We start from the raw sequence: 27,715 nt of genomic DNA on the forward strand, positions 1-27,715 counted from the left end.
AACGGGCCTCCCTGGCTCTTCTTTCTGTCCTCTGTTTACCCAGGTGATGCCTGATAGGTGAGCTGCTCTCTCTGGACGCCCCCATCCCACTGGAGCTGGCTAGATGAAGCAGACAGGCAAGGAGGATAATGTAGAAGAGTTGGCCCATAGAAGAACCTCTGTGTGTAGAAGTGAGTCCAGGTTTGGCTACTGGAGGTGGAGGCAGAACAGACAAGGAAGGGCCCTGCCAACCACGGTCAGACCCTTTAACAAACAGTGGCAGGAGAGCACTTTAGGATTCATCCTTTCCTTTTATGGCAGTGGTTCCTGGCTCAGTTGTTGCAAAAGTGGCTTCACAGAAGAGGGTGTGGAGCCTTTGCTGTAACTCTCTGACCTTTGAAAGGTGGCTGCTTGTTGGAGAGAGGAGTTACTAGCTCACTGGATACAACAAGTGGCCAGTAGAGGGTGCCAGAGCATTTACTCATGTAGTAAATGAGGCGCCCATGAAGCAAGAGTTGGTCAAATCATTCTCTTAAAGTACTGAGGATAATTTGGACATAGTATAGAGAGTTATTATTGATTATAAAGCTCAAAGTAAGTGAGAGACCTCAAGACTTCTTATATAAAACACATGTGGACTTTTAGGACCTTATAATGTCATATTTTTTAAAAGTAGTTTATAGTGAGTGTACATTAGCAACAGGTCACATTATATGGTAGTCTTAAGACTTGCTGAAGAAGTTTTACTCATATGTTCCTCTGAGTCTTTCCTATTTTTGGTCTTTTCAGAAGCCATCTGCTCAGAGTACTTTAAATTTGCACAAAGTCCTTGACTGGTGGATTGACCCAGGGCTCACACTCAGAAGGCTGGTCTGAAAAGGACTTTTTTTTTTTTTTTTTTTTTTTGGGCCGCACCCGAGGCATATGGGAGTCCTCAGGCTAGGGGCAGAATTGGAGCTATAGCTGTTGGCCTACACCACAGCCACAGCAATGCCAGATCCGAGCCATGTCTATAACCACACCACAGCTCATGGTAATGCCGGATCCTTGACCCACTGAGTGAGGCCATGGATCGAACCCATGTCCTTGTGGATACCAGTCGGATTTGTTACTATTGAGCCACAGTGGGTACTGAAAAGGACTTTTCTGTTACTTTTTTGGTAAGTCCCCCCAGAGAGAAAAACGAATTGGAATACTATAAGAAAGAAGATGTTCTTTCTAAAGGTCTTTCATATCCCAGAGGATGGAAACCTGAAAACATGAACATTAAAAAAAAAAAAAAAAAAGGAAACGATTATATAAAGGTATAAATGCCCTTTGAAAAAGTGTCCTTGGCATTGTACCCTTACTGCTCTTTGTCCTGAGCCTTTGCGTGGGTCACCTGATGGTGTGTTTTGCTCCTGTAAGACTCTTGGAGCAGAAGTTGTTCTAAAGTTTTCCTTGAGTGGATCCAAAGGGGATTAAGTCAAATGTCAGAAATTCTCCAGGGTGAGGTTCCTTAGACTGAGATCCTTCTCATGAGTATTCTGAAGCCCTGGCGTGGATAAGAGTGTTGACAGAGGGACACAGGCAGTTAATTAGCTTCATGTAACAATCCTCTGGGGTTGGTAAATTTCACTCCTCCTAGGCACTTGTCAGTCAGTGGGCCTGAACAAACAAAAACATTGTTCTTAGGCCGATTGTAGGTGGACTGAAATATTTCTGTTGCTAGCTAGTCATTATGCTGCCTGGCACCTTGTACCATATACTTGTGCCATCACCTAGGCCCCCTCGATTGGGTTGGGTGATGGGTTAAGGGCTGGGATTTCACTTAGTGCAGGTAACTTCAAGTTAGGGCAGAGCTGACGGTCTCCCTTTGGGGTGCAGTGTGCACCAGGGAAAGCTCCCCACCTCCCTGTTCAGTTCTGTGCCCTTTACGGTTACTGTTCAAAAGTATGGCAGCCCCGTTTTCTGGCTGTGTTCAGATTGTGCTCATCATCTTTTCCACTAAACCTCTTAAGACATGGGCAATTTTTCAGCTTCCTGTTATTCTAGAACCCTTTCAGAGGGACTTTTCACAGAGTTGGAATATTTAATCTGGGAGAGGCTGAATCAATTGGAAATCTGATCAGTAAATTAGGGATGGGATTGTATCGGTCAGGTGAGGAGAAATCACGGTGGTTTAGCACTGACTGTGTGTCAGGCAAATTGTGCCTAAATTCCTGTGAGAATAAGGAGTTCTATTGGGCACTGTAAAGTCTACCCTGATGCAAAACAACCTTCTCCATTTAGAACCTTTCCTGATGATCCCTTGATTAAAGATCGTAAGCATCATAGGGTCATCTCACTTTCCTGTGCTCCCCTTCCCCACCTCAGGTCCTGCCCTCATTTTGTAACTGAATCATCACTACTGGGAAGCCTGAGGTTTTGTTAGTAATGGCAGTAATTTGGACCACCCGAGTTCCCAGCATCATTAGATAAAGGCTTCTAAAGTCATCAGGATTGGACCCCATTCCCTCCCTCCCCCAACCTGTGCTCTAAATTTTGCACCCCCTTGGTAAGGTATTCGTTGCTTTGCAGTTTCTAGTCCCGAGTTAGCTTTTGGGTCTCGTGTTAAACTAATTTCTTGCTCCCTGGGTCTGATTTCGGTCATGCTGGCTACTGCTATCTCCACAGAGGCCAAGGACTTCAGGCCTTGCACATATTGTTCCTTCTCTCTGGAATGATGCTCCTGCCCTTCTCTGCCTTTTGAGGTCCTACTGAACCCAGTAGTTTATAGCTTCTGCCATCTCCGACTCCATAGTGAACACCCTTTTCTTCTGCAGTCTTAGCATTGCCTTTGCCTCAGATTCCAGTAGTTCTCAGGCTCACTGCCCTTTAGTTGCCCTATGTCCCTGTGCAGACAGCAGGGTTGCGTGGCTTACCTCTGCCATGGAGGCTGTTTACCAGAGAGCCCTGTACACAGCAGTGGCTCAGCAAAATGTTCCTGAGCTCATGGGGGTGCCTTCCTTGGGTCTCAGTTGGTTCAGTCCCTGCTACTTTTCCAGTGCTATCCAAGGAAAGGGAGAGACAACACTCTGGATGGAGACTCTGCAGAGGCTAATTTAAGATTGGGAGGCCAGTTTTCTTATATTTTCAAAACTGGGACACTTGTTCCATTTGCAGTTTGAGATGATTAGCTCTTGGTAAATAGAATTAAGAAGTAGTGGGAAGCTCTGTTCAGGAGTTAGAAAGTGTCCTATCAGCCAGGAGGGAAGATAGTCATTCACTGCTTGATTATAATACCTTAGGCCATATATACTCAGACCTCTTTTTAGGCACAATCCAGATTAGGTACTTTTAATTTTTTTTTTTTTTTTGTCTTTTTGCTATTTATTGGGCTGCTCCCGCGGCATATGGAGTTTCCCAGGCTAGGGGTCGAATCGGAGCTGTAGCTGCCGGCCTACGCCAGAGCCACAGCAACGTGGGATCCGAGCCGCGTCTGCAACCTACACCACAGCTCACGGCAACGCCGGATCGTTAACCCACTGAGCAAGGGCAGGGACCGAACCCGCAACCTCGTGGTTCCTAGTCAGATTCGTTAACCACTGCGCCACGATGGGAACTCCTACTTTTAATTTTTATCTGCACCAGATAGGGTCTGTGGAATACACCCCTCCAGGGACCTTGTGGTAATTATGCATGACTCTGGAGAATTGGGAGGGGGTGTTTTCCCTTGATATGCAAGGGCCTTATACAAATGAGACCAAACCTGAGGGATCTCAGTCTCCTGAAAAATCAACACTGGTTCTCTATCTGATGTTGCTTGTCTCTTTAAATCCATCTTTTGTAAGGAGTAGAAATATAGTACAGAGGAAAAACTTTCCACAGTAATTTTCAAACTTGTTCTTTTAAGCAAGAGAATAATTAATATAGTGATATACTCCTCACTTGTGAAATTCCACAAAGGTCCTCTTGTTTTGATGACTATACAAGGTTTTTCCCTAAAGTAAAGATTTCTTTTTCAGATTTTGTTCTTTTTATTCTATAAGCATCGTGATCTTATAGGACAGAACTGTATAGATGAGTGATTTCCAATTTTTTGAATTAACTTTTTTTAACTGACTAATCTGATTCATCTACCATCCTTCCTTTCCTTAAGGTCATTGTGTGATTGTGTGGAATTTTGTAATGTTGCTTGTTCAAAGTTTCATTTGTTTTGGGAATTTTGAAGGACGGAGAGAAATACTTAAATGTTGCAACATTAAGGGTTGGTAACCACAGGCTGTATACACACCTCTTGGTAGCTTTCAACACAGACAGGGCAACTTGTCATCAAGAGGAATATGCCAGAATTTTGGAGTTTTCCATTGCCATTTATCAGGCTTGACTTTTTAGACTATGTTTGAGCACACTTAGTAACTGGGCCAAATTTAACAAATATCCTGTTAGGAAGATTAATGGCACAGAATTATCTTCTGGTTTGGTCTGTTATTTCTCCCAAAGTATGTTGCAAGATGGGGAAGCATTGTGCTCTCCTCCCTGGCAATCCCTGAGTTCAAAAGGATTGGGAGGCCGAGGCTGTCTCAGGTGAACCAATAGAGTTCCAGCTACAGTCAGCACTTCCACATGCACCTCTGTTCTTCCTTCTTTCCTTTTCCCTTTTACTTTTTTTTTTTTTGTGTCTCAGTATTAGTTAGGGTGGTCCATGGGTGACTGAGTTCACCCCAGAGCTCAGATATCATAGAAACTTACTTCTTGCTCAGTTCCTGGTTATAGGTGGTTGACACATTGGAGGGCAGTTTTCTTTCATGTGGTCATCTGGGGATTCAGATACAACAATCTTGCCATCATCGTTATGAGGCTGTGAGGGTCACTCAGGGTACTGTCCCTGTTGCAGAAGGAAAAGGGACATGGAGGAGTGTGTGTGTGCGGCATGCCAGGAAGTGGCACACACCACCCCTGTTCACGTTTCTTCTGCCATAGACTTAGCCAAACCAAACTATGGAGGAAGCTGGGAATTGTTGCCTGCCTGTGTGCCCAGGAATAAGAGAACGTTGTGTTAATTTGCTAAGGCTACCATAACAAAATCTCAAAGACTAGGGGTCTTAAGTAACAGAAATTTATTTTCTCACAGTCTAGAGGCTAGAATTCCAAGGTCAAGGTGTTGGCAGGTTTGGTTTCTTCTTCTGAGGCTTCTCTCCTGGGATTGTGATTGGTCCTTTACTTGGTGTGTCCTCACATGGTCTTGGTGTCTTTTTTAGTGTCCACATTTTTCTCTTGTTTTAAGGATACCAGTCAGATTGGATTAGGACCCACCCTAAGGGCCTCATTTAATGTAATCCCTCTCTCTCTCTCTCTCTCTTTTGTTAGGGCTGCACATATGGCATATGGCACGTGTAAGTTCCCAAGCCAGGGATTGAACCCGTGCTACAGTTATGACCTGTGCTATAGCTGTGGCAACACTGGATCCTTAACCTGCTATGCCACAAGGGAACTTCTTCATCTGAATTTTTTGAAGGTATCGTTTCATTAAGGCTTTTTGTCAGTTAATCTCATTCTGACCTAAGTTTTATGCGTTGGGAAATAAATAGTATTTCTATTTTTAAAAAAGCCTCTTAATTATTTTATAAAGAAATGTATAATAAATATTCACTACTTCAATTTTTTTTTTAGGGATTTTGGTAGGTAATATACATCTAAACGTGTATGGGAGACAGTTCTCCTGTGGTTTAGCTGGTTAAGGATCTGGTGTTGTCATTGCATGGGCTTGAGTTGCTGCTGTGGCTCAAGTTTGATCCCTGGCAAGGAAACTTCCTTATGCCACAGACTCTGCTAAAAAAAAAAAAAAAAAAAGCAAAAAAAACCCACACAAAACGTATATGGGAGGGAACACAAAGAATGGTATACATAAGAATATTATGCATTTCCTTTCTGTGCTATCATTTACGTTTAGTAGGTTATTTTTCTTTTTTGAGAATTCTCATAGCTTATGAAACCATGGTAAGGCCTTGACAGATTTTTGACAAGAATTTTATCTATACAGAATTTTACAGCTATGGCAGGTAAAATATTCAGATAATCTTTGAAAAATTTTAATGTGTTCTTTAATTATTAGATAGAAGCTTGTTTTTAGGTTTCTTCTTTAAATAGTTCTTTAGGGATTTCTCTAATCTGCTAAAACATGCTGTTGACTAATCATATTTCATACTTTTTTACATTTAGAAATATCTCAAGGCATCCAATTTGTAAAAGCCAAGTTTTTGCTGGTCTTTCTCTCTGGTTCCTATACAGATAATTAGGCAGAGAAAATTTCCCTCTGGTTCCAAGGGTAGAGCTCACATGTAAAGACTTTTGATCGACTGTTTAAGCTCAGGTTGGAATCTCCGTGTTCATGAACACAGCCTCTCTGGTGATAATAGAGATGGAGGAATTTTATCTGTATGTTACTCTGTGTACCACAGGGCTGTTAAATCAGAGACTTATGCTTATGGATCTGTGGATCAAACGTTCAACAGTTTCTTGACACACAGAATCTGTTAAATAATCAGTTATCTTTTTTCACCTGTATACATATATGTGTGAAATCATTTTATCCTCATTGGTGACATCTTTATAGCTAAAGACCCAATATTTTAACCCCATCTGTGATTTCGAAATTCGAAAAAAGTCTTGGTGTGTATCAGTTAGGATGCCTGTGGCTGCCAGAAACAGAAATTCCAACCCAATACGCCTTAAACAAGAAAAGAGATTTGTGGAGTTATGAGAAAAGCCCAGTTTTAACTGGGTGGTTGTGTGCCAGGGCCTTTGTTGTGCTCCTGTGTATTCTCCCAGCTTTGCCCCCTTAGTTGGATTCATCCTGAGTGGTAACAGACATCAGCAGCTTCAGACCTCCCATTTACACAACATCTGGAGGACAAGACAAGCCAGTTCTGATGGCTCCCTCTTGAAAAGCAAGAACTTTGTCTTCAGAAGCCCTTAGCACACTTTCCCTCATTTTTATTGGCCTTAATTTTGTTACATGCATGCCCACCTCTGAACTAATCTATGTAGGCAGGGCAATGAGATGCCCTGTGGCTTACACCTGGGTTTCTTTTTTTTTTTCTTTTTCTTTTTAGGGCTGTACCTGTGGCATATGGAAGTTCCCAGGCTGGGGTGAATCAGAGCTGCAGCTGCCGGTCTATGCCACGGCCACAGCAGTGCGGTATCTGAGCTGCGTCTACAACCTACACCACAGCTAATAGCAACCCTGGATCCTTAACCCACTGAGTGAGGCCATTGGTTGAACGTGCATCCTCGTGGATACTGGTTGGGTTCATTAACACTGAGCCAAAACGGGAACTCCTACACCTGGGTTTCTGAACTGGTCATCAAAAAGGGGATAAGTTAACCTGTAGGCCGGTCAGGCCCACTTATGGAACTGTTTCATATCTTTTTTTTTTTTTTTTTTGTCTTTTTGTCTTTTTAGGGCCGCACTTGTGGCACATGGAGGTTTCCAGGATGGGTCTAATTGGAGCTGTAGCCGCCGGCCTACGTCAGAGCCACAGCAATGCAGGATCCGAGCCCGGTCTGTAACCTACACCACAGCTCATGGCAATGCTGCAGGATCCTTAATCCACTGAGCAAGGCCAGAGATCAAACCCACAACCTCATGGTTCCTAGTCAGATTCGTTAACCACTGAGCCATGACAGGAACTCCTCCGGTCGTTTTTCCTGAAGTTCATGGACTGCGTGGAGAAAACGGAAATCAGAGTAGTGACAGGAGGATGCTGGTGAACACCAGTGCTCAGTGTGAAATTGTGTTCTTAGGATGACATTTCTTAATGTGTAAATATCATATTTCAGAATGTCTTTACATGCTCTATCTTGCATTGAGTCAATGTATATAGTATTGTGTGTGTGACGTTTAAAATTATTCTTCCTAGTGCTTGTTCATGAGAAGTCTAATTTGGTTTGGATAAGTATGTTCTACGATTGATATTATTATTATTACTTTTTGTTTTTTTTGCCTTTTCTAGGGCTTCTCCCACAGCATATGGAGATTCCTAGGCTAGGGGTCTAATCGGAGCTGTAGCCCCTGGCCTACGCCACAGCCACAGCAACTCGGAATCCGAGCTGTGTCTGCAGCCTACACCACAGCTCATGGCAACGCCAGATCCTTAACCCACTGAGCGAGGCCAGGGATCGAACCCACAACTTCATGGTTCCTAGTTGGATTCGTTAACCACTGAGCCACGACGGGAACTCCGACAATTTATATTATTATTAAAAAAATTTTTTTTACTGTAGTTGATTTATGATGTTCTGTCAATTTCTGCTATACAGGCAAAGCTACCCAGTTATACATATTTTTTCACATTATCCTCCATCATGTACCATCACAACTGATTAGATATAGTTCCCTGTGTTATTGGATCTTATTGCTTATCCCCTCCAAATGCAGTAGTTTGCATCCACTAACCCCAGATTCCCAGTTCATCCCATTCCCTCCCCCTCCTCCTTGGCAACCACAAATCTGTTCTCCAAGTCCATGACTTTGTTTCTTTCCTGTAGATAGGTTCACTTGTGCCACATATTAGATTCCAAGTATAAGTGATATCATACGGTATTTGTCTTTCTCCTTCTGACTTACTTCATTTAGTATGAGAGTCTCTAGTTGCATCTGTGTTGCTGCAAATGGCATTAATTTGTTCTTTTTATGGCTGAGTAGTATTCTATTGTATATATGTACCACATGTATCTTCTTAATCTGTTCATCTGTCATTGGACATTTAGGTTGTTTCCATATCTTGGCTATTGTGAAAGTGATGCAATGAACATATGGGTGCATGTGTCTATTTCAAGGAAAGTTTTGTCCGGATATACACCCAGGAGTGGGATTGCTGGGTCATATGATAGTTCTATATTTAGTTTTCTGGGGTACCTCCATCCTGTTTTCCATAGTGGTTGTACTAGGTTACATTCCTACCAACACTGTAGGAGAGTTTCCTTTTCTCCACATCCTCTCCAGCATTTGCTATTTGTGGACTTTCTAATGATGGCCATTCTGACTGGTGTGAGATGGTACCTCATTGTAGTTTTGATTTGCATTTCTCTGATAATTAGTGATGTTGAGCATTTTTTCATGTGCCTGTTGGGCATCTGTGTATCTTCTTTGAAGAAATGTCTGTTCAGGTCTTTGCCCATTTTTCAATTAGGTTGTTTGTTTCTTTGCTATTGAGTTGTATGAGTTGTTTGTATGTTTTGGAGATGAGGCCCTTGTCGGTTTCATTGTTTGAAAGAAACTATTTTCTCCCATCCCATAGGTTGTTTTTTTCTTTGTTTTATGGTTTCTTTTGCTGTGCAAAAGCTTGTAAGTTTGATTAGGTCCCATTTTTTTGTTTGTTTTGTTTTTATTTCTATTGTTTTGGGAGACTGACCTAAGAAAACATTTGTGCGGTTGATGTCAGAGAATGTTTTGCCTATGTTCTCTGCTAGGAGTTTTATGGTGTCTTGTTTTATGTTTAAGTCTTTAAGCCATTTTGAGTTTATTTTTGTGCATGGTGTGAGGGTATTCCAATTTGTATTATTAGTCTCTTTGGTACGATATTGTTAAATATACCATGCTCTTGTTAAAGAGGAAAGTTTTTTTTTCCGAGCCTGCCTAACTTGACACTTTACAGGCCAGGAAGTGTGGAATTTCCCCATCTGATTACATGCTATTGAATAATTCCAACAAATAATACTAAATGCTCTTTGGAATCATTGTAAAATTTTGTGGTAAACCCTTTTCATCCTGGTGTCTTGTTGTTAATATTTTTAGTAGTTTCCTCTTAATTTCTTTTGCTTCCTTCCTTCCTTCCTTTTGTGTGGTTAAGGTTGTCTTTAAGGGCTTGATTCTTTTCCCAGTAAGATAGAATCTGTGAATTTATTGATTTCAGATGATCATGTTAGACTTGATTTAGAGAGGTATAGTATTTTGCAAAACTTCCCAGTAAATCTTAAGCCATTGGTATTTAGTTTAAGCTAAACCTCTCTTTTTGACTTTAGTGTTGTAAAGGCCTGTGATATATTCTTTTGCCATATAGCAATAGGTTGTTGAAGCTATATTTAGAAATAAGCAATTTTTCTAGAAGTTTAGAATTCTAATACTTTAAAAACTACATCTTGGTATTCACTAAATGAGAAAACACATGAGTTGGAAAAGATACTGTGAGTTCCATCACATTTCAGAAAGATTTATATGAATCACAGCCATATGTGCATACATCTAGAAGTAGTGCAACATGTGTGAGGCATTTTTTCCGTCTGCAGTCAATTCTTGGTGCACAGAGATTCAAGGATACCTTATGCTAATCTATAATGCCTCTCCTCACCCCCCAGTAACGGCCAACCAATTGGGAAATTCTACAATTAAAATTTTTAGATGAGTGCTATAAATATCTCAGGTATTAAACTAATAAAATTGTTTGCTAACCTTTGAATGCAGCCTCTTTCAGTCCTACAGTATTAGACTTTAGAGCCAAAAATTTTCCTTCCCCATCTAGCCTGCACATGGTAGACACTAAATAAGTATTAGTTGAGTCAATGACTGGATAAATATTTGAATGATGGCTATGAGTGCATGATGTCCTACCACTGTTGTGGCAAAAGTTTGGAAATAGACTCCCTACTATGAGGGAACTGAGTAATCTCACCAGGACCTTAATGTCCACGAACCAGAAGAAACCAAGGACTATTTCATGAAGTTGGACATGATGCCAAATCATTCACCCACAGTTTGTGTTGTGCCAGGAAATATATTAAAACAATTTTTTCTCCTTGTCCAGTTTTTCAGCATAGTGATTTTTGGGGTAGAGAAGAAGGGGTCTGAGGAAATACAAGAGTCTTGGTATTTTTGTGTATCTCATCGTTTGCACGTATATGAAAAAGTTAACAGAAAAGAACAGTCAAAAGGAGAAAGTCCAATTGTGCCTCTAAAGAAATACCTCTGATCTGCCTTTTCTTTACTCTTCTGCCTTCTTCTCCACTTCTGTCTTGAAACATCTGATACACTCATTTGATCTTTTATCTTTGTATCTAGGTTCTACACTGTGCTGTTGCTGGGGTACTTTGGGACATCTCTGTATTTGAAGGATTTGCATTAAACGTAGGATATATTCCCTTCTATGTTATATATTATAAAAATATGTACACAGCTTCCTGTTTGCTATCCTTGTTATGTTTCTGTCTCCCTGTATATGTGTTTGGATGCCCTCTTTGAAAGGCTCTCCTAACTGTAGAGCTTCCTTTGATTAGCAGGGACGTTAAGTGAAGCCCTTTCAATTGGTAAGTAAACAGATTGGTTTACTGGCATTCCTAAATTATTTTAATTCTTCATGTACAACTCTTTAATCTCTGTCTTCAACTTAAAGGGAAAACTGATTGTGGTTATTGCAGGAGTACTTTATTTTTGTAAAAAGAGTATAAGACTTTTGTTGGAGGTGTGGTCAACTCTAAAGTAGAATGTAAAGATCGTTCATGATCTCTCCACTTAGTGAAAAATACTTTTAACATTTTACCATTTCCTTTGAGCCTTTTTTCCATGTGTTTTTATTTGAGATGAAGATACATCTTTTTTCTTTCCCCATTTAATAAGTTTTCCTCCTTATTATTTTAAATCATTATGAACTCTTTATAAATGTATTTTAATGGTTTTGTAGAATTTTTTTGTTTGGACCTACTGTTGTCCTAAAGTTGGACCTTTCATTTATTTCCAGATTTTATCCATTAAACATAATGTTCTGACATTTTTTTCTGCTTTATTCTTATATCTGTATTTCAATTTATTTCCCCAAGGTTAATCAAATCTTAATCAAATCCAGCAGTGTTACTGAATGAATGGATATCAGTATTTTTGGCTGGTTGATGCACATTTGATAAATTAGGCTTTCCTGAAAGATTATGCAGTTCATAATCTCATCAGTAGATTGCCCAGCTAATTGTTTTGTTTCAGCAGTATTAAGATTTTATTGACCCTTTCAGTTTGAGGGCAAAAAAATATCTTACTCTTTGTGTTTTCATTTCTTCTTTTTTGACTACACCCATGGCATGAGGAAGTTCCTGGGCCAGGGATTGAACCTGAGCCACAGTTGTAGCCTCTACTGCAGTGCTGGATCTTTAATCTGCTGCGCCACAGGGGAACTCCCAATACTCATATTTCTTTGATTCTTACTGAAGGTGAACTTTTTTTCTCATTTGGTTGTTACCATTCTCTTTGAATGGGCCATTTGTATTTGCTATTTATCTATTAGGATCTTAGTGTTTTGTTTTTATTTAAATTTCCATGAGCTTTTTATTATGTTAATTTTTTATGTTTATGTTTTTTTGAGGATAGTAATATATACATTTTTCATATTTAAATCTATTGATGTTTTTCCTTTGTAATTTTCTGCCTTGCTGTCTGTTTAGGAGGTACTTTTCAATCCAAAGATGAGAGCTATTCACCAAGGTTTTCCTTTTTTTCTTTTCTTTATGGGTTGATTGTCTACTTTTATAATTAATTCTGACTTACAGAGTTCAGAGTTTAGTTTGAAGTATGATATTTGGGTAGATTCCCCACCCCTCGCAAACCTAACTAATCATCTTATTCCTTTTGTTCCTTCCATTTCCGCACTCACTATGCATTACATTTTTATCATAGTAGGCCATCAGGGTTAAGATAGTACTTTGAAATTTTCTTCTCAGTCTTTCCCTCTCTTGACCTCATCTTTTGAGGATTTGCTCATTTGGAATTTTTATGTACTACTCTACTCCTCTTTTGGCCCTGTTTTTTTTTTTTTTTTTTTTTTTTTACTTCTGTTTTTAATTTGCATCTCTGCACTTTTCAGAATTTTCAAAAAATTAATCCACATGTGAGTGCTTAAAGGCAGCTGCCCTGTTATGTTCAACATTGTATTCCCTGTAGCCCCTATTGTATTTTTAAAAGTATAACATTCAAGCTCTTCTAGAAAACTCAGAAGATAAGGAAAGCACAAAGAAGAAAATAAATTATTCTTAGCCTTACCACTCAAAGATATCCTGATATTATTAATTATTATACTCTATAGAATTTACTAGGAACTCTCCAGTATATGTAATATTTTCTGTATGTTTATATATATGCATTTGAAACATACACATATACTTAATTTTTTTTTTTTTACTGAATAGGAATATCCTATATATAACTATTTTGTTGTGTGCTTTTTACTTACAATAGTGTCTTTCTTCTGTGGCTTAAGTATATATTTTTAAATTTACTCTCCAATTATTTAGCTAAGTAAAATACTCTATGTAAAAGAAAATGGTATCCTTTCAAAAGTGGTTGAATTTTAGAGTGATAGTAGGGACAGAACCCTTGATAGCTCCGTTACAATGTATGTGTGTCTTTGCAGGTGTGTATTTGATATTGTGTCAACCACTGCATAATTTGTGAAGCTTGAATAAGTAAAATCAAAGAAGAGAAATAGGTGGTACATTGGATATTTGCTAGGATCCTGAATGATTTGGGCCACTTGATGTCTTAGAAAGTGAGCAGAAACAGATCCAGAGTCTGATCCTTAGATGCAGGTATCTCAGAAAGAGGAAGGAACCCAGAATTGCTAGGGCAGGAGAAATCAGTTGGCTGCCAACTCAACTTTGTGAGGTCAGTGGCCGTAGAGTTGGTGTAGTTAGAGAAGTCAGAGGGAGTGGACCTGAATACAAATCGGATGTAGTGAAAGGAGTAGTTGAGGGCATATCCACTAAGCCTGGAGGGTTATAAGGAAGGTGGGAGGGAAGGTGGGAGGAAAGGCTAACAAATGAGAGGCTGGTTAATGGAGAAGAGGCTCTGGGCCAGAGGTGGGAGGGTGATGACAGCTTGAAAAATCCTTATGTTTGGTACTTTATCCTCTATGTAAGACTTAGTCAATAATTTAAAATGTGGAATATCTCCTAAGGAGCCTGTTCCGTGAGAACAGGGATCTTTTCTGTTCATCTACCAGTAGTTTCCCAGCACCAGAGCTTGACTCACCAGAGGTACAGAATAAATGGTTGTTGAGTGGGAATAAAAGTGTCTGAGTGATTCCTCAGGTTTTTGGAGTTGTGGTATCCTGCTGTTTTCATTTCATGGCACTTCCTTGTCTCTCCTCAAAGTTATCCTGTGTTAGATTAAGGTAGATTAATAGAGCATGTGGGAATATCTGGTGATATTGGTTAAGATGTTTGGAAATACTCTGTTTTGTGATTCATAGATTACTATTGAATATTCCTTGACATTTGTGATCTTTATGAACTGTCCGGGTGCATATCGTTTCCTTACCAGCTTATTTATTATGCATAAAAAAAAAAAACCGGCAAAATGTTCGTCTCTTCATGAGTGGTGCTGTATGTAAACCAGTTGGGAAGGGCAGTGCTAGCTGAGACTTCCATGTTTAGCAAATGGCAAGTCTTGCTCACTGGCTGAGAGGCTCTCTTCTGCGCATGCGGGCGCAGCTCATCCCATCCTGTTTTCTTCCTTAGGAGACTGACCAGTCTCACCTGTGTTATGAACTTGAGGAGGTGTCTTGAAAGAGTTCAATTTTCAGATGTTCAATTCCTGAGCACCCAGAGACTACTCTAATAATTAGAATATAGAGTTTAAAAAATATCATGTTTGTACTGTTTCCTTTGGTTTTATTAGGTAAAAAAGCTCCTGTCTTATTTAATAAAGAAATGATTGAGTCCATGAAGGAAGGTTCAGTTGTTGTGGATTTAGCTGCTGAGGCTGGCGGAAACTTTGAAACCACCAAGCCGGGAGAGCTTTATGTTCATAAGGTAGGCAAAAAGCTTCCTCTACCTGTGAACCTATTCCTAGATCTTTAGTGATTTGTGAATGCATATTTACTGCTTTAAATATTTAGAGAAACTGAGGTTTGGCATTTTCTAGAATGCAAAACAGCTGCATTGAAAGCTCCTTTTGAGTATGTGTATATATTTATAAAGAAGTATAATTTCAAAACTCAGCCTTGACTCTGACTGAGAATTGTCCTCGAAAGAACATGAGCATTTACTAGTAAACTTTTCTGACTGTGTTTTTGTTAATTTAGGGAGTAACTCACATAGGCTACACAGACCTTCCCAGCCGCATGGCTACTCAGGCCAGCACCCTGTATTCCAACAACATCACCAAGCTCCTGAAGGCCATCAGCCCTGACAAAGATAATTTTTATTTTGAAGTGAAAGATGACTTTGACTTTGGTACGATGGGTCATGTCATTAGAGGAACTGTAGTGATGAAGGTCAGTAAAGAGATCTGTTCCAGTCTGTGTTTTTATTATACATTCGTTTTGGGATTTCTGCATATGGAATAATCCTGTTGGAATTGAGATAGATTCTAATAAAGTATCGATGTGTTGGGTTTATGCCAAACAATTGGGTTTAAAAATGCAAAACAATTTAAAAATACCACAGAGACTTATATACATGCACATACCTAAAATATGCATTGCGTTTGAAAAACAGAAACAGAAAATCAAAAATCCAGAATTGAATAAAATAAAAATTATACTCTATCTGTTTTTAAGTTTGATCTGCATTCTTCCTTATATATTCTGTACACGTACTAATTATACATCTCTGCATGTATGCATAACAAACATATGTTTATATGTACATGTATTATATTTATACAAAATGTTTATAAATTATATGAATTTATGTACTTGTTTAAAATTATTTTTCAAAGAACAGTTTTCCCCCAACACTGTAGCCATCTTCTATGTTTGCATGCTTAAAAAAATACTGTTTTTCTAATTTATGTTAGGATGGCGAAGTGATTTTCCCTGCTCCCACACCGAAAAATATTCCTCAAGGGGCCCCAGTGAAACAGAAGACAGTGGCTGAGCTGGAGGCTGAAAAAGCAGCTACTATTACGCCCTTCAGGAAGACGATGACATCGGCTTCTGTGTATACAGCAGGTGAGGGTCCCATTTATGAATATTTGTACTGATTCTTTAAATTTCGTGAGTAATGTATGAATTGTCAAAGCTGTAAGTGAAATGCTGTGGTCCTTTGTTGGATTCCATCAGGTCTTGGGCCTCTTAGAAGCGATTTTCACATGCGTGTCACTTGTCCTACCTCTGTGGACATGGTGGCTGCATTGATTGCCTTCCTGCAGAGATGTGGGCCCTGGGACAAATGCTGGAATAAATGTGTGTGCAGGGGTACTCAGGCTGTTCATCCTTTGACAGAAAACATTTTAAATACAGTGGTTAATATTCTTATCTACATCAAATACATTGAGTGGTAATGTATGTCAGAGTGTTGGTGTTAAGTGCGTATAAATATGGTTATTTATTTATTTATATTATATAAAACATCACTTGTGATTGTCTGCACCATTGAGTAAGACTGGAAAACCAAATGTGTGCATTGAGAGTAAACACTGAACTTATTCACCTCGTACAAAAAATTCAATTAAAAGTTTTTAATCTTTTTAAAATTTAACATAGATTCTTTAGTTCATCTTCATGAAAACACTAATAAAATAGTGATAAATATTTATTCTAGATGAATTGTAAGAGTCTGCAATATGGATGCTTGATTTTAAATTGGTTTCTGTCTCATAGAATGGATGAAAATGTTTAGATTTGCTTAGAGCCAAAACAAAAACAAAAAAAAAAGCAAACCATAAGGAATTAAGGACCAGCACCAGGCACACAGAATTCTTGTAGCCTCAGCATTCTCCAAATTCCCATGTGAGTCCAGATGTTTTAAAGCTAAATATGTAACTCTCCTTGAATAAAGAGCATGTCTCAGCAAAATGACGAAAAAAGCCTTCAGTTGTGAGCATTGTGAATAGATGGAGCAGTGTCCCTATTTGCACTTTAAAAAAAAAAAAAAAAACAAGAAACCAGATTATTGTATTGTACGTGGAGAGTATTGTCAGTACGGTTGTAAATTTCCATTTCAGTTTGAGATTCATAAGGAAATATAGTGAGGCACACGTGATGATTTATTTTTCTAGGTTTCTCTTACATTTATTAAGTCAAGGTTTATTGCATTTCAATAGATGTGAAAATGACATATTCAGTAATAAAAGGATGGCCTTAGATTCATTTTTTTTTTTTAACCTTAAACTTCTTCTTTTATAATAAAACCAAGTGTTCTTCTTGTATGTGTGTTAGGAATCTATTTGACTAGCATTCTTCAAAGAATGTGAGCTGCTTTTTCCCCTTTTCTTTATTTTTATTATTATTTTTTTTATCTTTTTGCCTTTTCTAGGGCTGCTCCCGTGGCATATGGAGGTTCCCAGGCCAGGGGTCCAATCGGAGCTGTAGCCACCAGCCTACGCCAGAGCCACAGCAACATGGGATCCAAGCCGCGTCTGCGACCTACACCACAGCTCACGGCAATGCTGGATCCCCAACCCACTGAGCAAGGCCAGGGATCGAACCTACAACCTCATGGTTCCTAGTCGGATTTGTTAACCACTGTGCCACGATGGGAACTCCCCCTTTTCTTTATTTTTTTTTCTACTTTTCTTTTTCCCCTGTTATACAGACAAGATATAACACATTTGATATTATTAAATGTGTAATAGAAAAGACTTCAGTTTATTAAGAAGTTAATAAGAAAACCTTCAGATGTGTGATTTCTTCTTTTTTTTTTTTTAGGGACACAGATGCGGCAAGTGGAATTTCCCAGGTTAGGGGCCATATTGGAGCTATAGCTGCCACCCTACACAACAGCCACAGCAAAGCCAGATCCAAGCCATTCTTTGACCTACACAGCAGCTTGTGGCAGTATCAGACCCTTAACTCACTGAGTGGGGCCAGGGATTGAACCCGCATCCTCATGGATACTAGTTGGATTCGTTTCGGCTGTGCCACAATGGGAACTCCAGATGTGTGATTTCTTTCTTAGATGCCTAACACAATTGACTGCAGATTATGATAATTTAGTGCTTCTTGACTAATTTGGGAATTTAATGAATGCTAGGCCTTCACATGCCTTAGCTCATTTATTCTGTATAAGTCTCAGTGAGGTGGCATATTATTATTTTCTTTTTCCAGATGAAGACAGAGAGGGTTAATAATTTTACATATGAGGATACTGGAGTGCAGAGAGGTTAAGTAACTTGCCTGAGATCACACAGCCAGCAAGCAGTAGAGCCAGGATCTGAACCATACAGCCTGACTTAAGAAAACATGTCCTTGAAGTTCCCGTCATGGCGCAGTGGTTAACGAATCCAACTAGGAACCCTGAAGTTGCGGGTTTGATCCCTGGCCTTGCTCAGTGGATTAGGGATCCAGCGTTGCTGTGAGCTGTGGTGTAGGTTGCAGACTCGTCTTGGATCCCCGAGTTGCTGTGGCTGTGGCGTAGGCTGGTGGCTACAGCTCCGATTGGACCCCTAGCCTGGGAACCTCCATATGCTGTAGGAGAGGCCCAAGAAATGGCAAAAAGACAAAAAAATAAAAATAAAAATAAGAAAACATGTCCTTAATGATAACCCTGTACAGCTTCTCTGATGTTTAACTGAAACACAAAACAAATATTCTATCTAACAGCCTGCAGGTCGTTAACAGGCCATCCATTGGAGCCTTGGAAATCTTATATGTGGGTAGGAAAATAAAAATCAAAACTGCACTCTAATCGATTTCAAGTAAAATTAATGTCAATTGCCAATATTCCAGCTGTGCCACTAATAAAGAAATAGTTTATATCAAGGAAGAAAGTACCTTATTCAGGAAAATTAAATTCCAGCTCCCTGGTCACCCATTATCATTTTGTCTTCACTGACCACTAGGTAACCATTTCTTTAGTTGCAGAACAGCCATCCACATGTTTGCTATTAGGGAAGGCGATAATTAAAGATGTATGTTCAGTGCTGACTGTTTGTATTCTGCACATTCTTAATTTAATTTGTATTTTTTTCCCCTTTTCTTTGTAAAATCCTGTTTGCTGACTTGGTGTTGAGGCTGGAGCTGACTGCCCTGGCCAGCAGTCCAGTCCAGATTCAGGAGCAATTGCAAAACTTCTGTCCCGGGTGGGTGGAAGCCATATGTTTTGGGGAGGTGCTGGAGTGAATGAAATCCTTCCTACTCTTTTAAAATCCCTCTTCCTCAGCCAAATCTGAGAGTGACATGAAATTGGCCTCACAAAAGCCTGTCTTATAAAGGTTGCGTCTTGCCCGAGTAGAAAATGCTTTGGTAGATCCTTTATAGGCCTATAATTCTAGAATAAAAACACTTGTATAAACACATGTGGCATTGTCAGTGGAAATTAAAACAGAGACGAGGACAAGTTAGTTACACAGAGGAAAATGTGAAAATTGTTGTTATGGTGACTCATAAATTTTACTAGAAGTTTACAATTTATTTTATTCTGGGGTGGGGGTTGGTGGTCAGGAAATTGAGTTTTGTTCCCAATATCTTCCGCTCTCTTTTGTCCCCCTTCCCAATCATGAAATGTCTTTAAAAAAAAAAAAAAAAAAAAAAACCAAAAAGCAAAAAACCAAAACAAGTCATTATTGGCAAGGACGTGGAATTTAAAACATTGACTATCCCACATGTTTGTTTGTGTGTGGGTGGGTGTGTGCTTTTAATCTTCCGGAGGTAATTGGATGTGAGCTCACACTCTTTCCTGTCTTTCTCTAGGTCTCACTGGGATCCTGGGTTTGGGCCTTGCGGCTCCCAATTTAGCCTTTTCCCAGATGGTGACCACATTCGGCTTGGCTGGTATTGTGGGCTACCACACTGTCTGGGGAGTGACCCCTGCTCTCCACTCACCACTGATGTCTGTGACTAATGCAATCTCAGGTTTGTTCCCTTCTTGCTTTCCCTCATCTTAGTTTTCTAAAGCTTATTCAACTTAGGAGCATTTTCCATGAGGTTTATAAAGCCTGTATTTTGAAATTTCTAGGGCTTGGTGCCTGAGCCAATGGTTGTGATGACCTGGACTCCCAGAAGGGGCAGGGATGGGGTTGGAAGTAAGGCCGAGGGGGTATCTCAAGCCTTTGGGTGGCTTCTGTTTCAAGCACTGTGGAGCCACTGTTACTTCTTTCAGTTAGGATATCCTTTAATGAAAGGACTCCTGTCAGAGAATCTGGAAACTAGTGTTTCACAGTGGCAGCATGGTCCACGCAGTTCCCACAGATCTTCTCAAGACTATTCTTTTTGACCCCCAGCCATGGCTCAAATGTGGGGAATGAGACTCACACTGTGGACAGATAGGGGAGCTGCCTGGGCTGGAAACCTCATGGCCCCAGTCAGTGGGCGCCTCTTGTCATAGGCATATCTTGGAGGATCTCTGTAGGGAACAGGTCCAATTCCAAGAAGGACTATACTCAGGAAAGCCCAAAGCTATGGCTTTTGCCATCATATATTTATAGTTCACACATAGTTTTTTTCCCAGTTCAGATGGAATGTATCCACTGGCAATCCCTTTCCACCCTAAGCAATGTTGTCTAATAACATTATTAATTTATAGCTTTATCAGGGGAACAGAGCTAGGAAGCCAAAGGTTAAAATTCTTAGGCAAAGCTGGAGCAGGACCCGGCGGGGCTGGCAACATGGAGCCACTGTACCAGTAAACACACAGGCAGGTCTATGAGATCCAGTCTCTCATGGGACGCCTGGAGATGGCAGACAAGCAGTCTGTGCACTAGATTTCCAAGGAAACTCTGTTTCTTATATTGATGGAAATACATGGAAGGGATTCCATTGGGTTGAGAAACTGCCAGTCCACGAGATCCAGTCTTCCATGGGACGCCTGGAGACGGCAGACAAGCAGTCTGTGCACGAATAGAAAACGAAATCCAAGCAAGCATAGACCAGATATTCGGCCATCTAGAGCATCTAGAGATTCTGTCCAGCAAGGAAGCAAGGAGCCCCTTAACAAAAGATAGAATGCCAAACTGTGAGGGCTCTGATGTCCTAGGCCCATCACAGCAGGCCTTTGGAATATTCTGAAAATCCATTTACACATTGAAAATCTGAGACTATGCAAAGATAAAGTGTCATAAAGAGCACAGTTCTATTTGAGTGATGCTCCCTCAGTATAAAAAGCCTGTGTTGTTCAACACAGGGAATATAGCCAGTATTTTATTATAACTGAAAATGGAGTAAAACCTTTAAAAATTGCAACTCACCGTATTGTACACCTGTAACTTATATAATACTGTACATCAGCTATCCTTCAATTTAAAATAAAAAGCCTGTGAGATGAGCGGCTCAGAAGCCTTACAAAAAAATAAAATAAAAAATAAAATTCTTAGGCAAAAAGAGAAAAAGTCTTATTAATTCTTTGCCTATGGAGAATGTGTGTGAGGACTTTCTCCTTTGTGATGCCTGTGCACGTGAGGTCTTTCAGCGATGACATTTGATTTCACCACATTGATGCTGTCTTCCCAGGGTTGACTGCAGTTGGTGGATTGGTGCTGATGGGAGGACATTTGTACCCCTCCACAACTTCTCAGGGCCTTGCTGCTCTTGCCACATTCATATCCTCCGTCAACATTGCAGGTATGGGGATGGTCAAAGAACCCGGGGTGCTGTGTTTAGAGGAGACATGAGAAGCAAATATCAATCAATATAAAATAGGCATTCTGATTTTAGGAATTTAATCATGCCTTTACAGAATGTCTCACGCAGCTTTTAAATGCTCTCTGTGAAGGAAAATTAGTTATTTTGCCCATCTGTAATTTTTAGAAACCATTTGATAAAAGAACACTCCTTCCCCTCAGTGCCCCAAAGCAAACAAATAAAATGATGTCTTGCTGCATGTTAACTGGAAAGTTATTGAAAGCATAGTTTTGAATTAAGCTGGCAGAGGGCTATCACCATAACATCTCGAAAGGAGTTTTTTTTTGATAAAACGTTAGCCTTTTGCCTTATCCTGGCCTTAGTTGTTGCAAACTGGAAGCCTCGCACATCACTGGAGTGTCAAACTCATTGGATGTTGTTTTTTAGCTAAAAATTCTTTCATGTGTCCGGCAAACCTGGTGCCTTGTGTTATTTTTTTTTTTTTTCATCATTTACTATAAGGCTTACCAAACAGAAACTTATTAGAAAAAAAATACTGGCCTTTGATATTTTGCATTCCCAAGCTGTTTGAATTGATAGTTATTTCTACTTCTGCTGAAATAGTTGGTTCTGCACTCTGATAGCAAGTTTTCTTTCTGGATGTATGTAGGGTTTCCCCCACTTCAAAGGACTGGCTTAAATAGTAGGATCATTTCTAATTTGGGGCTTCTAAAATCTTACTTAATCAGTCCAACAGGGACCTGATGTGTCACACCAGTATTCTGCTCTACCCAGTAGGCTGTGATAATTTATATGGAAAAAGAATCTTAGAAAGACTGGATGTGTGTATCTGTATCACTGAATCACTTTGTCGTATGACAGAAATTATCACAACCTTGTAAATCAACTGTACATTCATAAAACTTTAAAAATTGGTACTTAAAATTATATTTATTCCTGGGTGATAAAGATGTGGTATTAAAATAGAAAAATTGTAGCACTTTAAAAAATTATGTTGCTCAATGAGATACTTCTTTTTATTTTATCTTTGCTTTGATAAGGTGGCTTTCTGGTGACTCAGAGAATGCTGGACATGTTCAAGCGTCCCACTGACCCCCCAGAATACAATTACCTGTATCTGCTCCCTGCGGGTACCTTTGTTGGAGGATATTTAGCTGCCCTCTACAGTGGTTATAACATTGAACAAGTAAGAGACTCTTTTGAAAAAGCTTTTATTTTTGGCACTGTGTCTTCATCCCAATTAGACTTAACAGTATCATGAGCACAATTTAGATTCTATCAAGCAAGTACAGCAATGACTCTTAAAACATCTTGATCAAACAGAGCATTCTCGAAGCAGCAGTCCCCTGGGTTTTGGAGACAGATTGGCCTACTAACTCTGCAAGTACAGGTTTTCCTCCTTGTCCCTAAGTTTTTCCACATGTAAAAAGAGTTGAAAAGAGTGTTAGTGTCCTTTTTATGTACTTGTTGGATTATTGTAGGGATACAATGAAATAATCAGTAAAAAATTGAAGAAAAATGTTATTATTAAATACTATCACTTCTTTTCCAACTTACTTCCTTCTCCTCTGGATCCAGGAGATGTTATGCCAGCACCTTTAAAAAAGATAATTTAAAAATGAATGATGTTTAGAAAAACAAAAATATCAAGATGCCTCTGAAAGTTCCATGTCTAAATATAATTTATAATAGAGCCTCAACTTTGTTCTGAACTTAGTCACACCTTTCTTTTCAGTAACTATTAATAGATTACAACTTCTCTTTCAGCCAAAAATCATATCTCCCTTGGTTTCTCCTGTTTCCAGCATATAGTATTTGCTAAATGAACAACAATCTTCTTTTGAGAACAGTTGGAGCAGTGAGCCAGGGAGACACATATCTGAATCCCAGATTTGCTATGTACAGATCATTTGACTTGGAAAAATTACATAGCCTCTTTAAGCACTGGTTTTCTCTTTTGTAAAATGAAGATAATGATTCTTTCCTCCTGTGAATCTCATGAGCCTGAGTTACAACATAAGTATAAGGCATAGTCTTTGGCACTTACAAACTCAGGGCTTGGCACCCTTATAGCATTTGGCCAGGTCTACATCCCGTAATAACTCCGTTTAAATTTAGGTACTTTTATGTGCATTTGAACATGCTGTCAAATCCAGAAGAAACCTATTTACATAAGTGGTATGCTTGCAAGTACAATTTAAAGTATTTAATATGTTAATATCCCTAATGGATAGGAAAATATGTTGAAATATTGAAAGAAGAGCTCGTATTGGTCCTTCTGTTGTCTGAATTTAAAATTATCCGTAGCAAATCGTGTTTCTTCAAAGAAGTTCTTCCTGAGCTAACAACAGGTGGAAGGTTTTGATAATCTCTCTCTCTCTCTTCCCTTTCCTTTGAAAAGATTATGTACCTGGGCTCCGGCCTGTGCTGTGTTGGTGCTCTGGCTGGACTTTCCACACAGGGAACTGCGCGTCTTGGCAATGCACTGGGCATGATTGGGGTGGCTGGAGGCCTGGCAGCCACCCTTGGAGGCCTAAAACCATGCCCAGAATTGTTGGCTCAGATGTCTGGAGCAATGGCCTTGGGAGGTACCATTGGTAAGTACTTGTGGGTTTCTGCCCTTATGTAAACCCATCTCCTTTGAACACCTGAAAGCAGTTAGGCTCAGAGGTTTCAGATGGCTTTGCTGCAAGAACTTTTAGTTGCATTTCAGTTTCTAAATATATATATCTGAGGCCCAGACTGATGAAGGAATTAAATTGCCTTAATGGAACTTGCTTCAGTAAATATTATTTTGGTGAAAAGCCATCATAGTTGGTATACTTCTCATTCAGAAACCAACATTTTAAAACATAGAGTAATATCAACTGTGTCAGGAGAGTGGGTTAAAAAATGCCCTGTAGGAGTTCCCGTCGTGGCGCAGTGGTTAACGAATCCGACTAGGAACCATGAGGTTGCGGGTTCGATCCCTGCCCTTGCTCAGTGGGTTGACGATCCGGCGTTGCCGTGAGCTGTGGTGTAGGTTGCAGACGCGGCTCGGATCCCGCGTTGCTGTGGCTCCAGCGTAGGCTGGCAGCTACAGCTCCGATTGGACCCCTAGCCTGGGAACCTCCATATGCCGCAGGAGCGGCCCAAAGAAATAGCAAAAAAGACAAAAAAAAAAAAAAAAAAAAAAAAAAAAAAAAAAAAAAAAAAAATGCCCTGTACTCAGTTCTTGTTTTCCTTCACTGACTCTGTGCACTTGGCTGGTAGTAGAACAAGAGCTTTTGTACCTCTCTTCCCAAATACGTATTTAATGACATCACACTGGTAGCTTGAGATCAGCCATGCAGTTGTATTTACACCGTGGAAATCAACAAATGCTACAAATATGAGTTTCATTTATTGTTTTGTTGATTGTCCAGACTTAAGAAAGTGATGAAGAAAATAGTTAATAATGCAGCTTAAACTTAAGTGTTTTGGAGTTCCCGTTGTGGCTCCGTGGGTTAAGAACCCAACTAGTATCCATGAGGATGTGGGTTTGATCCTTGGCCTCAATCAGTGGGTTGAGGAGTTGGCATTGCTGCAGTCTATCATGGCTATGACTATGGTTGTGGCTGTGGCATAGGCCACCAGCTCCAGCTCTGATTTGACCCCTTGCCTGGGAACTTCCCTAAGCCGCAGGTGCGGCCCTAAAATGGAAAAAAAAAAAAAGGTGTGTTTTTGCCTGTAGCCATTATGTTGTGAATAGCACACACACACAAAAACCTGGGCAAATTGTCTGCAGCACTTGGAAACCATTATCAGAGGTTGCCACTCACGTGGTTGACAATGAGTGAAGTTTTTACATACATCTCCTTGTTTCACTCTTACTTGTTAAAATCTCAGCCAACATTCAAGTGGGAGCTACACTCATTGATCAGTTGCAAACACACTGGGTTGACTACATATACCAGAGTTTAGCAGAAATTAACAGTCATCCTGTGAAAGTCAATTGACTATATGAAAGTTAAAGTTATATATATTTTATATATTTTATTATTGTTTGAAAGTTGTATGCTGCATACTTTTTATGAGTTGAAACTCATGTATGTATTTATACATGCACATTTTTATTCTGTTAAATACTGATCAGCACAACCTCAGCTTTATATCTCCTTCTATACATACCCAGGAAAACTGTGCATCCTTTCTTGATAGTTCCTGAAAAGCACTTCAGGGAAAATACTTGTGCTGTAGGTTCATGGCAGGAAAACCTTTAGAAGTGATCTTTGCAAATATTCTGAGTTGCAGTCCTTCTGTATCACCTGCCTGTAGCCAGGCAACTCCTTCAGAGTCTTCTGAGTTGGTAGTTTATTACTCAGATATTTGCATTTCTTTACCTTTGGACTTGGCTCCCATCCATTCACCTGGAAACCTGGGCCTTCTTCACATTCCAGCTGTTTCTTGTGTGCTCAGGGGCAAGTGTTGGCTGATAGGAAAGAGAGTCTGGGTTTTTCACGCAGTGGGAAGAATTTAAGGGGTTTAGTTGGAGCTTTAAGTAATCTGAAGAAGCGTTAGTGCAGGGAAGTGTTCGAAAGTTGTAGGAGACATTGATGCTGTGTGTTTGGGTTCTTTAGAGTTGGGTATTGGTGAGGTGTGTTGAAAGAACCTGCTGTTTGAGAGGGTATTTAAGCCAGTGTTCTCACCTGAATAGTCCCTGTAAGAAAATATTTTGCTAAGAAGCAGATAAATAGTTATTAATGACAATGATGGATACCCTCAAGTGTGGTCTTTTTAAAAACTGAGGCAGTGGGTTAAGGATCTGGCGTTGCCGTGAGCTGTGGTGTAGGTTGCAGACACGGCTCGGATCCTGAGTTGCTGTGGCTCTGGCGTAGGCCAGCAGCTACAGCTCCAATTGGACCCCTAGCCCGGGAACCTCCATATATTGCCGGGAGCGGCCCTAGAAAAGGCAAAAAGACAAAAAAAAAAAGAAAAACTGAGGTAAAATTAACATATTATACTAGTTTCAGATATACAACATAATTATTTTATATTTATATATATGTGTAGCAAAATGACCACCACAATAAATCAGTATTTGTCACCGTACATAGTTAATTTTTTTTTTTTTTCTTGTGGTGAGAACTTGTAGGATCTACTCTCTTAGCAACTTTCAAATATGCAATACAGGGAGTTCCTGTTGTGGTTCAGCGGAAACGGAATCTGCCTAGTATCCATGAGGATGCATGTTCGATCCCTGGCCTCACTCAGTGGTTAAGGATGTGGTGTTGCCGTAAGCTGTGGTGTAGGTTGCAGATTCAGCTTGGATCCCGAGTTGCTGTGGCTGTGGTGTCGCTGTGGCCAGCGTCTACAGCTCTGATTTGATTCCTAGCCTGGGAACCTCCAAATGCTGTGTGTGTAGCCCTAAAAAAATAAATAAAAAAGACAAGAAGAAAACAAACAAAAAACCCACCAAAAACAAATATGCAATAAAGTGTTATAAACTATAGTTACTGTGCCATACATTTCATCCCCAGGACTTACTTGGTAATTGGAAGTTTGTACCTTCTGACCCACTTCACTCATTTTGTCCACCCCTCACCTCCAGCCTCTGGCAGCCACTAGTCTGTTCTCTGTATCTATGAGCTTGGGTTGTTTTTTTTGTTTGTTTGTTTTTGTTTTTTAGATTTCATGTATAAGTGAGATCATTTGTTTTACTCTGTATGACTTATTTCACTTAGCATAATGCCCTCAAGTTTCATTGATGTTGTCACAAGATTTCCATCTTTTTTTTTTTTGTGTGTGTGGCTGAATAATATTCAGGTATGGTCTTTATTGGGTTATTTCTCAAAGGTCTATCAAGGTTTGTTTTTGACTTTCATTTCCCAACAGGATTGACAATTGCAAAACGCATCCAGATTTCTGATTTACCTCAGTTAGTTGCTGCTTTCCACAGTTTAGTGGGCTTGGCAGCTGTGCTTACCTGCGTAGCTGAGTACATTGTAGAATATCCACATTTCGCTACGGACGCGGCAGCTAATCTCACCAAGATTGTGGCCTACCTCGGTACTTACATTGGCGGAGTCACGTTCAGTGGGTCTCTTATTGCCTATGGAAAATTGCAGGGTAAGTGATTCAGTGTAACATAGAGGTAAATATCTATTATTTAGGGTATTGAGGGGTCCATTTCGATTTCGAAGAATAGCTTAGTAGTAGAATCTGTTAGGTGAAGAGTATTTATATGGCTCTGGGACATACTATGGAAGTTTTTTTTTCTAGTAAAGATGGCTTCCCTTGATTGATCCTTACAAATC

The 27,715-nt window shown here is 39.8% G+C and overlaps 1 protein-coding gene and 1 long non-coding RNA gene across 8 annotated transcripts in view; one reads left to right on the forward strand and one right to left on the reverse strand.

The window, feature by feature from the left end:
* NNT (nicotinamide nucleotide transhydrogenase) overlaps window positions 1–27,715 on the forward strand; it is a 91,727-nt gene that overhangs the window by 26,595 nt on the left and 37,417 nt on the right. For all 7 annotated transcript variants that reach the window (XM_021076997.2, XM_021076998.2, XM_021076996.2 and 4 more), the window contains exons 8-15: window positions 14,597–14,730; window positions 15,003–15,194; window positions 15,719–15,872; window positions 19,554–19,715; window positions 21,309–21,419; window positions 22,481–22,626; window positions 23,842–24,037; window positions 27,294–27,527. In XM_021076997.2, coding sequence (XP_020932656.2) covers window positions 14,597–14,730; window positions 15,003–15,194; window positions 15,719–15,872; window positions 19,554–19,715; window positions 21,309–21,419; window positions 22,481–22,626; window positions 23,842–24,037; window positions 27,294–27,527 — 1,329 coding nt within the window. The remainder of the gene's footprint in view (window positions 1–14,596; window positions 14,731–15,002; window positions 15,195–15,718; window positions 15,873–19,553; window positions 19,716–21,308; window positions 21,420–22,480; window positions 22,627–23,841; window positions 24,038–27,293; window positions 27,528–27,715) is intronic.
* LOC146395528 (uncharacterized) lies at window positions 20,252–27,311 on the reverse strand. The gene is made up of 3 exons (XR_014831275.1): window positions 24,641–27,311; window positions 22,998–24,337; window positions 20,252–21,448 (listed from the first exon to the last, which is right to left on the reverse strand). It is a non-coding gene; the product is annotated as an uncharacterized LOC146395528 (long non-coding RNA).

The sequence above is a fragment of the Sus scrofa genome, chromosome 16 (assembly GCF_054392235.1).
Source record: "Sus scrofa isolate SSC_HxYL_T2T_F1_AM1 chromosome 16, Sscrofa_HxYL_maternal_Yorkshire_Landrace_v2.0, whole genome shotgun sequence".
Classification (NCBI taxonomy): Eukaryota; Metazoa; Chordata; class Mammalia; order Artiodactyla; family Suidae; genus Sus; species Sus scrofa.